This window comes from Larimichthys crocea, chromosome XII, assembly GCF_000972845.2.
Source record: "Larimichthys crocea isolate SSNF chromosome XII, L_crocea_2.0, whole genome shotgun sequence".
Lineage (NCBI taxonomy): Eukaryota > Metazoa > Chordata > Actinopteri > Sciaenidae > Larimichthys > Larimichthys crocea.
Genome location: NC_040022.1, coordinates 26,445,676 through 26,459,493, shown reverse-complemented (window position 1 = coordinate 26,459,493; position 13,818 = coordinate 26,445,676). Strand labels below are relative to the sequence as shown.

Below are 13,818 nucleotides of genomic sequence, written 5' to 3'. Positions count from 1 at the left end.
CTGCCCCGTCTGGATTACAGGTGGCTGTTAGTGGGAGGAGTCAGTGGATGCAGACAGAGATTGTTTGCACGTCAATAAATCTGTACAAAGCCTGCAGGAAACCCGAGCAGCTAGGTGAGAGCGACGCTCTCTTCAGTCGCGTGCCAGCTGTGCTTTTGTCGGCGTTTCTAATCAAATCTCATCTGTCCAGATTCGAGAGTAGAAAGTCTGCGGCTGATGATGACAGAAGTCCTGAAGAGGCAGTGCTCCAAGTCTAAAAAGGGCTACAACCAGGTGAAGGCTGGTTTTATATGCTGAACACTAAATATAACCTCATGCTCGCCCTCCCTTTTGAAACACCTCCTCTTCACCTCCGCAGCACATCTCCATATCAGAGGTGAAGGTGGACAAGGTGCAGGTGAGCAGCGGAGAAGACGGGACAACCTTCGCGGTGTGTCTGGATCAGGATGAGAAGAAGTTCATCCAAAGTGTCACCAGGTACAACAGAGCAACCAGTCTTTTCTCCTCTGCCGTTACATCCATAGAGGCTGCTGAGCCGACTTGCCCAGCTCCTATTCTGGCACGACACTAGCTCCACTCCTCCTCTGCATTCACCTGAAAACCTCTTCCCGGTGGTCCAAAACACCAAAATACACACTCATTTGCTTTCTTGCCAAGAGTTAGATGAGAAGTTAATATAAGGCTACAGTAAGTATGAGCAAAATGTACTTCAGGGGGTCAAAACAACGTAAATCTGAGAGGTTGTGAGATGAAAAACAAATTAAGTAGTTTTCAGATTTTCGACTTTTTCTGCCTCAAAACGTTTCTTTGTTGACGTTTAACGTGATGCTGTATCTTCTGTCTGTTCTGTGTCTGCAGGTGTGAGGTGTCTCTGTGCTGTAAACCAGGGAGCAGTTCAGACTGGAAGTCCTACAAACCTTTACCCGGCCAAGTCCAGCCTCTGCACCCGTCCTACTGCTCTCTGCTCTGCCTTCCCATCACCTCGTTCACCGCCTCGTATCCATGACAACCTTCAAAGTGAAAGTTGCACTGTTGTAATAAGAGACAGATATTTTTCAGGTTTGTCCTGTCGCTGAGGTGTGTCACATTGTTGTTAGGACGAGGATTGTTTTGTAACACTTCATCACTCCGTGAACTCTCACCTGTCCAGGTGCTGTGCCCCGCCTCCTAACCAATGCCAGCTGGGTTGATTTTCAAAATAAAATACCCTGTGCAAAGTGCAAATGGGAGACAATTTAACTTGCATAATTAATAATTAATCTGCACATTTACATATTTAGATGCACATAAACAAGGAAAAATCTGAGCAAGTTAAAGTTTGGCATCCAAATAAAGTGTCACGGATTGTTGTCTACTGTTTCCTTTCCCCTCATCACGTCTTTGATGATGCGTTAAAGGATGATGGTGTTGTTTGAAAAGGTCTCACAGGGTCTCTTGTGTTTTACAATCTGCTGTCAGAAGCCTAAAACTGAGTACTTGATTACTGATGTGTACGTTCTGTTGATTTAAAATAAGCTATTTATTTTTGTTTTGGAAGTTTATCCAAAAATACATTTTATTATGTTTTTATATCTCGAACAATTGCAATAAAAATCAGACTTGAGTCAGCTGCAGTCGTCTCTGTTTGTTCTTTATTCTTCTTTGTTTCCTTCCCAGAACTTCCTCCTATGAGTCACTCGCACTCCGTCTCACACACTACCTGTAATTATCACTTTATTTCAGACAAAGGAGGCAGAGAAACTTCACACTCCTGACGCGTTTCTCTGCGGACATTTAGAAGCTACAGTAAACTCTGGATTAATGCAGAAAATATGGACGATCATCCAGGTAACTGCTTTGATTTCTTCTTAGACTTTTTAAATGGGATGTAAACGTAGCTGTCGTCATCCTCACAATAATGTGTGATCTTCATTTTTAGCTCTCTCAGCGTACAACGATGTTCAGGCTCTTCTCAAAGAGATGAACAGCCAAAGTGCTTCACAGAAAGGTAGCTACGACTCAACAGCTGGGCTGGCTGAGTCCGAAGGTGACAGAAAGGTTGTGTCTAGATAGTAGCAATAGATCTGTACCTGCTGTTGAAGTGCCAAAAAACTGCAGCACTTTGAGGCTGGTTCCAGATGAGTTTGTTGCTCTTTAAGATGACAGATTTATTCTTGGTTTTCTCTTCATACGACTGCAGATGTGCTTCAAAATTGGAAAGACAAGAACACTTTGTAGCAGAAACAAGATGTAGAAATCTCACAGGAGTTCCTCAAATCTATAGTTACCTTTTAGACACAAAGCCGAGATGTTATATCTTGTTTATTTATCATCTGTTACCTTTGGACAGGCCCATGGCTTCATTACCTGTTTCATTCTCATTCTTCATTCTTTCTTACAATAATTGGTCAGTTTCTCTCTACTTTAGCAAGATGATTTAACTAGTTTAATTAGAAGCAGTCAAATAAACCACACTGCTCTGCAGGAAGACTCAGGTGGATTCTCCAGAAGAAGTTGGAGAGCGATCCGTCCTGCAGCATTTTGTTGATCCAAGTTCTCGTCAAAGAGCTGAAGAAGAAGCTGAAGACGGTTAGCGCCTTTCGACTCTGCTGTCAGATCTCAAAGTCAAGCTTAAAATCTCACAAAACTGACGCTTTTTGTTTGTTCAATGCAGACTTGTAAAACACAATCCTACGTGCATGTCATCCCGGTGCTGCACACAATCTATTATGTGGTTATTCAGGTAAGACACACCTGTAGTTCACAGAAAGTTCACAGAAAGTCTGAAACAATTGAAAGCTTTGTGCAGTTATAAATAGATGAAAAGCGTCTCACTGTAGGCCAACAGACAAAGTATTTCTGTGTTTTTCAGTCAGGTGGGATGATTCCTGCCAGCCTTTACCAGACGGTGTACGAGTGTTTGATCAAACTGTTGATTTTACCGACGCCTTACTGCACCGTGGTCCTGAGCACTCTGAGGAGCATCAAGATGGAGATGATCACACCAGGTCTGATGCATCGATAGATACAGTTTGAGAAACCAGACACACACAAAGCAGAGCAGAATAAAATAAACCCTCTTCCCTCGACAGGCTCTTTATATCAGAGGAGAGTCGTTGCAGAGCAGAACTTGAAGAGTGAACATCTTACTGTGCAGGAAAAGTGAGTTTATCCTCTGAATGAAGATTAACAGACTTTAAATAAACAGTTTTATTTCAAACATCGTCTCCTTCCATGTCTGCAGGGTGTTTGTGCTCGCCGACCCGGCGGTGTTTTCAGCTCCACTGGAGGCGACAGTCAGAGCACACTTTGAGGCGCCCAGCTCGTTCAGGAACACGACGACCATGGAGAAAAACGTGGTTCTCCATGTGCTGCATACAGGGCTCGGGGCGACCTGCCAAAGCTCCAGACTGGCTCAGGCTCTGAAGGTGAGACAGTTTATGAAGGTGGTTTGAATTTTTAGCCATGCTAGGCACCGTGGTTCAAGGGATGGCAATGCTTGTTGGTCGGTCCACCGATCTATCCATCCATTGTCTTCTGATAATTCGGGGTTGAGTTGCTGTAGGAACAGGTTTAGCAGGGCGTTTCGGACGTCCTTCCCCCCAACAACACATTCCAGCTCCTCCCGGAGGTTTCTGAGGCAGGGCAGATGGACTATGTAGTCCCTCCAACGAGACAGTTGGACGTGCCCGAAATACCTCCAAAGGAAGGCACCCAGGAGGCATCCTAATCAGCTGGCTCCTTTCAATATGAAGGAGCAGTGGCTCTACTCCAAGCTAATTACGAGCTAATTAATGTTCTATTCCATTCAGGGCCAACAGGGCTGCAATGAATAGAATGCAACTTTAATTAGTATCATTAGAAACACCTGCATCGACCCTACTAGTGTTTAGCTCAAAGTGGAGTTGCTAGCATGGTTGGAGGCTCTTCTTATATTTCACCCACATAGATAATATATTCAGTGTTTCTGATTTTTATTTTCTGTGTCTTTCAGGCTTTAGAGGACCATGTGGTGGAGAAATATTTCCAGGAAGTTGTTCTAACAGTGGAGCAGAGTATAAAACATGGCCCAGGTGGTTATCTGAACAAACTACATGACATTTACAGAAACATCTTGACTGACTGCAGAGAAGGTGGGTGTTCAGAACTGTGTCGCTGTAGCACAGATTAATATTAGCAGAGATAAAAACGTGTTCACATTGTTATTTTTACCCTGTTTGCTCAGAAATAACCAAAGTAGATCATGGTTCTTTGGTGTACGGCGCGGCATTGCCCTTTCCAGAGATCAACTTCCAGTTGTGGAGATCCGAAGAGGATCTATGTGAGTCAGAAACACTGCCACTAGTTTATATTCTTGTTCATATGAGAGTGAAAATGCACATAAATATATCTTTCCTGAAGGGAATCTGCTGGTAAAGTTCGCCCTGGATTGCTGCCGGAACTCGAGCACTGATGAAGAAGTGAAGGACAAAAAAGGTTCAGTCCAGTCTGAGGATGATCAAAAAGAGAGAAATCCTACGTCAGTATTCAATCGGAGAAAGGCCTTCAAGAACATGAAGCCAGCGGATAAAATAACGCTAATGAGGGAGAAGATCGAAGCGTTTCCTGGAAGCTCTCCGGCCTTCAAAGAAGACAGGAGGCGTCACACAGCACGGGTCGTGGTAATGGGGGATGATCGTGTGCTGGGAACACTTACCAGGGCTTATTGCCTTATTCGGTGAGCTGCTTATATGTGTCTATGTGTGTGTCTGTGGGGGTGTGTGTTTGTTCTTCAGCTTTCCATCAGCGTTTTCCACATATTTCCCAACAGAGAAAGAGAGTCGAAACGTCTTGTTTTGACCAAAAGATTGGACATTCAGTTCTACTACATCCCAGTCACTGATGTGGAACCATCGTCCATTCCACCTGTGAGTTACACTCGAAACACTGACTGACTGGTATAAATGTGTAAGACTATGACGACTATGAAAACCATCTCCACCTTTGACTTTTTCTACATAAGGAAAGTATATTCTCTTCTGTCTACGGTCAAAGATCTTAAGATCTTTTCGACTCTTAAAAAGTTGTTTTGTAACATTGTGTATGTGGGATAGATAGAAGGAGAATATCTTTGGATAAATAACTTTGAGAAGGATTAAATCTGTGGCAAATGGACCTGGTTGTTGATCCGTTAAGATGTTTTACCTCCCATCTATGGTAAGGGGTCACCTGCGGTCCAGTGTGAATGACGGTCGTTAAGGTCACCTGCAGTCCGGTGTGAACAATGGTCGTTAAGGCCACCTGAAGACCATTATGAGCGACAGTCGTTGAGGTCACCTGAGTGAACGATGATCGTTGAGGTCACGTGAGGACCGGTGTGAACGATGGTCATTAAGGTCACGTTAGGACCGGTGTGAACGATGGTCATTAAGGTCACGTTAGGACTGGTGTGAACAACGGTCGTTGAGGTCACCTGAGGACCATTATGAGCGACAGTCGTTGAGGTCACGTGAAGCCAGGTGTGAACTACTGTTCATTCTCCTGGGAATGGATTTTGGAATAAGTGGTGTTTCAGGTCTCCTCTTCAGTTGAGGGATGGTTTCTCTATGTTCTCTTACATAGATAGCCTCCTTCACGCCTCTTCCAAACCACCTGTCCTCCCTATCGAAATGTAAAGATTATTGAAAATTCCTGAGTTATGATATGTTTTTCCTCACAGGGTGGTCCATGTCAGGACAAAGACAGATTGTCTCTCGCCTCCTTACTGGGAAGAGTGGATCCATGGTACAACAGCAACATCAACAGTCTGGGAGCTGAACTCTCCAAACTGGGTAGAACGGTAACTATAGCAGCTATGTGAGGCTGCGTCTATCTAACATGCTGATAAATTAAGGAAAGAATGAATGTTCATCTGATACCTTCTTTCTTCTGTTACAGCACTCTGAGCCATCAGAGCAAAACCTCTTCCTACTGGACAGCCTGTGTTACTACCTTCGCTGTGGGAAGCAGCCGGTTAACATCCCGCTCTATTCAGTTAAGGTACAGTGTGACGGTTTGGGGTGTAGATAGTGCTGCCCCCTGGTCACTGGTTGCAACACAGGATACACTGTAGAGTCTTACAGAAGCTTCCTGCTGAGTCATTCATGAGTACTTCCTGTTTAGATGACCTGCTCCAGTGGCGACGTGGACGAAGTGTTTGTGTCTCATCTGGAGGCAGAAATCCCAGAGTTCAAACACCTGAAAGAAAACTCCTCAAGTATGTTCATTAACCTGTTTTCTGACTGTACTAACACTTGACAGTGCAAACACTGTAGCTACATAAAGTGAGGTGTTGTCTTTGACAGAGGAGCCGTCTGCACGCCGAAAGAAGTCGACAGTGGCAGTGTTTGGAACGGCTATCTCAGTCAGTTACACAAAGGTAGTCATTAACAGTCGACAGTGATATTGTATCTTTCTTTGGATTTAAGTTAACTGTTACAACAGATCTCTTTAAGCAAACGAGAAGTCGTGAAAGGAGAGGCACCCATGACGTACGGCGTGGTCATAACATCAGAGCCGGCAGCCTTAACATCAGGTTAACCTTTTGTATTATTATTTGATTAATTTATGTTAACGAAACCTTCGAAATAAAACAAAAGCTGAGTAATCTGTGTCACTCTGTCCAGGTCAGGATTACCTCAGTGTCAGGTTTGACAGTGTGAACCCAATATACAACACGGTAACAACTTTGCTTTCATTATTACAACTTTTAAGTAAATTAACCTTAAATTAATAAACGTTTCCAATTACAGAAGATCCAAACTCAAAACATCAGCATCAGGACGATGGAGCATCGGACACTCTCTGTGTGTCTGGACAAGGACTCCCGCCGGAGATACACTGATGTCCAAAGGTTGTTTACGCCTTTACAACATGTCTGTTTCATGTTTATTTCACACACATTAAGATAATTAAAAGTCTGACTGATATACTGTCATGTCAACTCTTTACAGGATAGAAATTTCTCTGTGCTTGGATCCCGGATGTAGCTTCTGGTCGAGGTTCAGCGTCAGTGGCGAGCAAGAGCAGTCGCTGAGCAAGTTTCTGAACAAAGTCCTGTCACTGCCGATCAACACCTTCACCGGTGTGACACTCTGAGAGACGTCTGTTGACTTTGCATGTACATATAACAAATACTGCTGCACATCATGCTTTATTAACACTTTGTTTCACACTATAAGCAGATATGGTTGTATAAAGACAGCAGAGGTTCTCTATTGTGACCATTTATAATACAAGACATCAGTATTTTTGTGTGTAATCCCACTGTGGTAAATACATTCAGCTGTTTAGCCCTATAGAAGAAATAACAACAAACCAACATCCTAAAAGGGGATTGACTTCTATGCATCAGTCATGGAAGGATTGGCATGGTGTGAGGAGTTAAATTCAGTGATTTCCACTGAGGACTGGCAGATTTGATTAAAATCTCAAACACAAACAATAAATACCCATTTTACAAGTGCTACAAGTGTGGTAGAGAGGACACACTATCATTGCCTATGGGACTGTCCACTGATTCAAGCCTTTTGGAGTGAGGTGATGGATTTGATTTTGCAGGTTACAGGTATAAAACTAATATTAGACCCCAAACTATGTATCCTTGGTATTTTTCCGACAAACCTTGACCTTAGCAAGGCAAATAAATCTATGATTATTTTTTTGCATGCTACAAGCCAAGTACACTATAGCCAAATCATGGAAATCCAGTATCAGAGTCAGGCTTGCAGGACTATCAGACTCGCTGGCACTGGACAAAAAAACTCACCTTCACGTTAAAGGGTAAATGTCTGAATTTTGACAGTATGTGGAGATCTTTAATGGTGTTAGAGGGGAGGAAAGCATTGGAGGCATGTTCCCCTCCGTATGTAAACCATAAACAATTGAAATTACCATGTATTTATTATGTTTGTTTGTTTTTTCTCTTTTATTTTTTATTTTAATGCTTTTCTCTAAGGAAGTTGACATATTATTCACATTTTGGACTGCAAAACAACACATGTTGCTGCCCTGTAATGTTTACCTTATTGTGATAGGTTAGTTTTGCACCCGTAATATATCTTGTTGCAGTGTGATTGTTTATTCTGAAAATTAATAAACATACTTGTTTTAAAAATATGTGTATTTGTTCTGATTACATTACTTATTATCGACAGTCGACAGATGTTCTAACAGTCAAACATCAGCAAAGTCACCAACAGCAGTCAGCCCAGCTCGGCGTCTGTCTTTCAGCCTTTTATTTCACCAAGCTCCTGTTCTGGCACGACACCAACCCTCTTATTATAAAATGTTTATATATTATTATATTATTATAAAACTAAGACACGTGACATTAATTCAATGCTCAATGCATCATGCAATCATAATTCAGGACTCACCTGAGACAGCTCTAACTATAACCTCTCACATGTGTTTTTTTTTTTTTTATATACCTGTGTGGCGCACTGAGCCATCCGCGCCGTCAGGGTGCGCTGTGGTCACTAAAAACACTCCACAGGTGTAAACTTGGACACAGTTGGGTACGTTCACCGTGCAGACGGACAGCTGCAGGTACCTGCTGTCTGAACACGAAGGAGACCGAACGGTGGATGTAACACTGGGATTAAAAGGTGGAGAATGAGCTGTGGACGAGTTTAAACACCTTTGTGTGTGTGCGTGCACAGGTGAACAGGTAGGAAGTGTTTCACCTTTTTTTAATCTTATCTTTTAAAGCTGACGTGACGTGGACTAGTCCACATCATGATATCAGGACAGGTGCGTCCAGCCCCACAGGTGCGTTACTGACCGTCCTGTTCCTGGTTTTAACCTGCTCGTTGACTTTTATTATGTCAGACTCTTATTTTGAAGTTTTAATATTTATCTGCAGATATTTCTCCGATCTGTGCACAGAAGTTAAAATACTGAGAGGAAGTGATCAGAGCCTGAGTGAAGTAAAAGTATGTGTTATCAGCTAAATGTACTTAAAGTATTAGAAGTAAAAGTACTGCAGAAAACCTGCTGATGCTATATAATATATATATTACTATAATAAACGATGTGTTTACACTAATATTATTGCTGCTCGTTTAAATTATTTTATATCCTGTTGGATAATTTAATCTACAGCAATGCGTTATAATATGTTTGTAGCTCAAAGTTGATTTTTAAAGAGTTTATCTAGATTAAAAGGTATTACTGAAGTAAAAGTATGTGTTTAAAAAGTAAAAGTACTGCAGAAACATGCTCCTGTCAGTGTTTGATGCTGTATATGTTCAAGCTTGAGCTCATTATAACTATAAGATCGTCGTATGTTTGTAAGAACCACAAAAAACTCACTGAAAATCTGTTTTCAGCTCATCCAAAAAGAGTTTATTTCCATTAAGAAGTATCAGTCCGGCTTTATTTGAACACTTTATTTGAAATGTGAGGAATGAGGAAGGAAGACACACCAGAGGAAGGTTAAGATAGTAAGACACAGACTAACTACCTAAATAAATAATAGGTACACACGTTATAATGCATAGATAGACAAATAAATAAAGTTTAAGTAAGATTCAGACTAAAAAGATCGTTCTTTAGTTTGCTTTTAAAAATATGAACAGACTCTGCAGCCTTCAGGTCTTTTAGATCGTCAGGCTGTAAACTTTGATAAACTCACTTTACACTGTGTCCAGCACCAAACAGCAAATAGAAAAAGTTAGTAACTAACTGCTAAAAAGACAGATATTATTCTTTGGACGTCGTATCTGTGACGTTATCTATCTATAGAGACCAAAACTGTCTTTTGTACCAGGCTGTAAACATGTTTATTTCTGCTGTGAAGTTGGACATTTGAACATGGGGACTTATGAAGACTGACTCACTTCTGGAGCCAGCCTCAAGTGGACGTTAGAGGAACTGCAGTTTCTGGCACTACTCACCCCTCTGCCTCTCCAAAAAGTGAATAAATCGCCCGACACACGACAAACCAAATGTAAAACTTTGGGCTAAACGATAAACAAACATAATATAAATGTATATTTGAGGACAGAATATTGAGCCTGACCCTCCTGTTGTGTTTCCTGTGTTACTCCAGTCTCTCTGTCTGTTTGTGTCCATCCAGTTGCTCCATGTGAACCCCAGCGAGAGACCGTGAACTGCCCACGAGGACGACCATGAAGCGCAACAAGCAGATCGACATCAAGCTCGCCCTCGCTCTGGCTGGCACCTTTAACTTCCTGTGCTGCTGTGCCCGAGCCTGCCTGCTGCCCTTCCTCACGCTGTACTTCAGACAGCTCGGCCTCTCTCCGGCGATGACGGGCATCGTCATGGGAACCAAACACCTCATAACGCTGGTCTGGACGCCCGTGGCGAGCCTGCTGTCCAAACACTACAACAAGAGGCGAGCGGTGATAACCGGCTCTCTCGTGTGCTCGGCGGCGGTCGCTCTGGTTCTGCTGCTCATCCCGCCGACAGATGTGGGCGCACGGATCGGCAACTGCAACAAGTCTGAGCTGAGTCCAACACAAAGTTCAGGTGGTAACCTGATCGAGAGTAGCGGCGGACCGACCACGACAGTTCACCCAAAAACTCTTGGCGTCACGACGCCTCCTGACACAAAGTCCGCTCTGAGCAGAACTTCAGTGTATCGCCTGTCACCAGATAACATAACTACATCAGTCAACGACAGTCTTGGAGAACCATCGATTGGTGCTCCCATCGTGAACCAGACCACCAACTCTGTGGCAGCTCCGGTGAGGAACAAAAGGTCAACAGAGGAGGCGACGGAGAAGACACACTTCGACTTTCTGGGCAGCCTGAAGGCGATGGACCCTCAGCACCAACTCTTCTTCTTGATCCTCATCACCGTGTCGCTGTTTGAGTCTGCGTCCGCCCCTCTGGAGTGGACGGCGGACGACGGCTTGTATGAATATCTGGACTATGCGGACGCTTCTGACCGCTACAGCAGCACTGGTGTCTGGGGTTTACTCGGAGCGGCGTTCGGCGTCGGAGGAGCTGGTTTGCTCGTCAGCCAGTTGAGCTGCTTCATCGCAGATCAGACGCCTCGGAGTGCGGTGCATTTCTTCTGCTACGCCGCCGTGGCAGTTTTAGCGCTGCCCGTGGCATCCTACCTCCCGTTGTACCTGAATAAGAAGCGAGACCGAGCCAACGGGCTCCTCAAAGCCATGCAGCTGGTTCGCAACTCCCCTCGCGCCCTACTCTGCGCAGCCACCACCCTGCTGGTCGGGGTCGCCACCTCGGCGGTGGATAACTTCCTCCTGTGGCAGATGCAGGATCATGGGGGCACTGAGCTCCACATGGGGATGTCTCTTGCCCTCGCTCTGCTCTCACAAGCCATCTATCCTCTTCTAGCCAGCCGTGTGTCAAAGCTCCTCAGCCCGGGACGGGTACTAGCCATCGGTGCTGCCAGTCTCGGGTTGCAGTGCTTCTACTACTCCTTCCTCTGGGGGGCGTGGGCGGCGCTTCCTGCTCAGGTGTTGAGCTGTTTCAGCAGTGGTGCCCTCTGGTGGGCGGTGAAAGTGCAGTGTGACGATGTCGCCACGCCGGGGGCTGAGAGGAGCGTGAGGAGGATCTACACCGCTCTTTCTGTACACTTGGGGAGCGCGTTGGGGAGCTTTGTAGGAGGTTTAGTGGTGCAAAGGTTCGGGCTGGCGTGGCTGTTCATCGGGGTGGCGGTGGGTTTGATGCTGTGGTGTGTCTGCCTGCCTGTCCTCCAGTGGAAAGCCCCTCGCCAACGCAGGATTAACTATTCCCGCCTTTTGGCGGCCGATGCTAGCGAAGCCAGCGACTCTGAGTCTGAACAGGAGAGGGACTGGCTCGATAAAGCGATGGAAGACGACCGAGGCAATAACAACCATGCACGGAGGGCATACCACTGATCCACCTTTAAAAATGAACATTTGCATAAGTAATCAATTTCCTTACAAAGCACACAAGACAGCAGGATGATGGGAGGGCAAACGACGACTGAAACACTGACTGTAAACACAACACCTGTGCACAAGGCGAGACTGAACTTGACCACGCCCGCTGAGTTCTTCATCTGAAGTTTGTTGTCTTGTTGTTGGACTCTCTGTGAGCCGATGAAGCGCTTAAACACTGATCAGCCCTCAGTCGGTTTGTGTATTCAACTGCAGCACATTCGAACTGTGAGATTCTCGCGTGAACGTACACGGACATCCGTGTTTGCTTCCCTGTCAGTGTTTGTCTAACCTGTATTTCAAAGTGAGCTTGTTTATCATACCTCGTGTCAAACTGCTGCACCTCAGGCTGATAGAAACACATGTGGATCACATGTGGAGCCTAATTTAAAGTTTGTGTGTCTCAGTTCAGATACTTCTTTTAGTACTCTTCTATGTAGTACACTGGTGTACTTCCTCAATTCGATTAGGCCATTGTGAACTTACCACAAATGACATTTTCACAACATTTTACTTTAATTGCAACCGCGCCGGCCATTAGTGCCAACGTTGGACTGCAGAAATATAAATATAAAACATATGCACAACTTGGGGTTGATCGTTGCCGCAGTAGCAGAGTTCGACTCCGACCTATGGCCCTTTGCTGCATGCCACCCCTCCATCACTCTCCAGCTGTATCCTTCAAATAAAGCCCCAAAAAATATCTTTAAAAACATTTGTACAACTTAGATTTGTACTTTCAGCTCCAGCAGGTGTCATTTTCACAATGCCGGTCATCCCTTGTCTTCCACTTCGTAGCCAAAAATGGCGACCATTGGGAATTAACAGGAATTTATGGGAATAAACAGGAAGAAACTGGGAATTTACTAATCTATTTTAGCTTAACTTCCCATGGTTTCCAATTATATAATGGAAATTTACCAGAAACCTTGTAATCCTAGTGTGGAAGTACTTGTTTTACTCCTTAAATCTTGCTTTAGATTGTTGATACGGCGCTGTCATTACCTCAACACTCCCGAGTTTCATCCTGAACTCTGTAGTACACTGAAGTGAAACCTAACAGCTAAAAGTATGTATTTCTACTTCATATCGAAGTACACAAACTGACACAGTCCAACCTGAAACAGTGTCAAAGTGTCAAAAACAAGACGACGGCGTCTCGAGCCACCACACGCTGTGCTTCTCAGTGGCTCATCTGAATACACTGTCCGTTCCTTACACTGTCATTGATTTCAGCATCAGCAGCCTAAATAAATATTTGCTTTCGTTCCTTCAGGCGTGAATCTGTCTCTGCTTTGGAAACTGTATCGACTCTTTAAATATCTTTCTTAGTCTGTCATGTATTGTGGCTGAATCTGCACACACAGCTTGAGCAATCCATGAATGAATGAATAAACGCAGACGTCCCTCGGCGGTGTCGGACGCTCCATGCAGACGGATGCACGCTGCACTCTCCCAAACATCTGGCGTGGCCCCGGCTGCATGATATCAAGTCATCCCCCAGTATGTCGCCGTAAACAGCTGAACTCAATCAGGCGAGATGGAAAATTGATGATGAAAGACAGCTCGATTCCCCTGTGGAGAGCGCCGCTGTGGTGGTTAGAGCGCAGCGGACCATTGAAAAGACAGATGTTTGTGATTTAAACCCCTTTTTTTGTCTTCAGTGTGGTTTATTAAATAATGTTGAAGAAGAGGGGCTCAGCTTGTTTTAATGTGATTGATTTGCACCATATAACGGCAAATCAGTCTCTTTTTTTTCAGGTTTTAAATCATGTTGATGTCACTCTGACTTGTAATCAGGTCATTCGTACGTCTGTTCTCACACTATGTAACTTTGTGCTGCGGGTACGATCACCCACGAGATTTACAGAGTTTCCTGAAGTAAACTGCTGCCAACCGTAGCTGCTGTTAGCTCAGTTTG

The 13,818-nt window shown here is 44.3% G+C and overlaps 3 protein-coding genes across 12 annotated transcripts in view; all 3 read left to right on the top strand.

The window, feature by feature from the left end:
• Positions 1-1,607, top strand: part of LOC104929442 (phosphoinositide 3-kinase regulatory subunit 5) — a 99,549-nt gene extending 97,942 nt beyond the window's left edge. For all 4 annotated transcript variants that reach the window (XM_027285421.1, XM_027285419.1, XM_027285420.1 and 1 more), the window contains 4 exons: positions 21-114; positions 191-273; positions 359-477; positions 859-1,607. In XM_027285421.1, coding sequence (XP_027141222.1) covers positions 21-114; positions 191-273; positions 359-477; positions 859-1,006 — 444 coding nt within the window. In that variant the 3' untranslated portion in view covers positions 1,007-1,607. The remainder of the gene's footprint in view (positions 1-20; positions 115-190; positions 274-358; positions 478-858) is intronic.
• Positions 1,608-1,664: 57 nt separating this feature from the next.
• On the top strand, positions 1,665-8,091 carry pik3r6b (phosphoinositide-3-kinase, regulatory subunit 6b). 4 transcript variants are annotated; one of them, XM_027285424.1, is made up of 19 exons: positions 1,665-1,827; positions 1,919-1,987; positions 2,465-2,568; positions 2,654-2,722; positions 2,852-2,987; positions 3,072-3,141; positions 3,224-3,407; positions 3,974-4,112; positions 4,205-4,300; positions 4,381-4,696; positions 4,790-4,886; positions 5,693-5,797; positions 5,896-5,997; positions 6,121-6,214; positions 6,303-6,376; positions 6,442-6,532; positions 6,624-6,676; positions 6,750-6,850; positions 6,951-8,091. In XM_027285424.1, the coding sequence occupies exons 1-19, from the start codon at positions 1,812-1,814 to the stop codon at positions 7,093-7,095; spliced, it is 2,061 nt and encodes a 686-aa protein (XP_027141225.1). In that variant the 5' UTR covers positions 1,665-1,811; the 3' UTR covers positions 7,096-8,091. The 4 variants fall into 4 exon arrangements, with proteins under 4 accessions (XP_027141225.1, XP_027141224.1, XP_027141226.1 ...); XM_027285423.1 differs by having other exon boundaries at positions 5,678-5,797; XM_027285425.1 differs by lacking the exons at positions 1,919-1,987; positions 2,465-2,568 and having other exon boundaries at positions 5,678-5,797.
• Positions 8,092-8,502: 411 nt separating this feature from the next.
• mfsd6l (major facilitator superfamily domain containing 6-like) lies at positions 8,503-13,540 on the top strand. Of its 4 annotated transcripts, none has more exons than XM_027284776.1 (2): positions 8,503-8,606; positions 10,079-13,540. In XM_027284776.1, exon 2 carries the CDS (start codon positions 10,131-10,133, stop codon positions 11,853-11,855), a length of 1,725 nt encoding a protein of 574 aa, XP_027140577.1. In that variant the 5' UTR covers positions 8,503-8,606; positions 10,079-10,130; the 3' UTR covers positions 11,856-13,540. The 4 variants fall into 4 exon arrangements, with proteins under 4 accessions (XP_027140577.1, XP_027140576.1, XP_019125061.2 ...); XM_027284775.1 differs by having other exon boundaries at positions 8,503-8,668; XM_019269516.2 differs by lacking the exon at positions 8,503-8,606 and adding an exon at positions 9,832-9,949.
• The last annotated feature ends 278 nt before the right edge of the window (positions 13,541-13,818 follow it).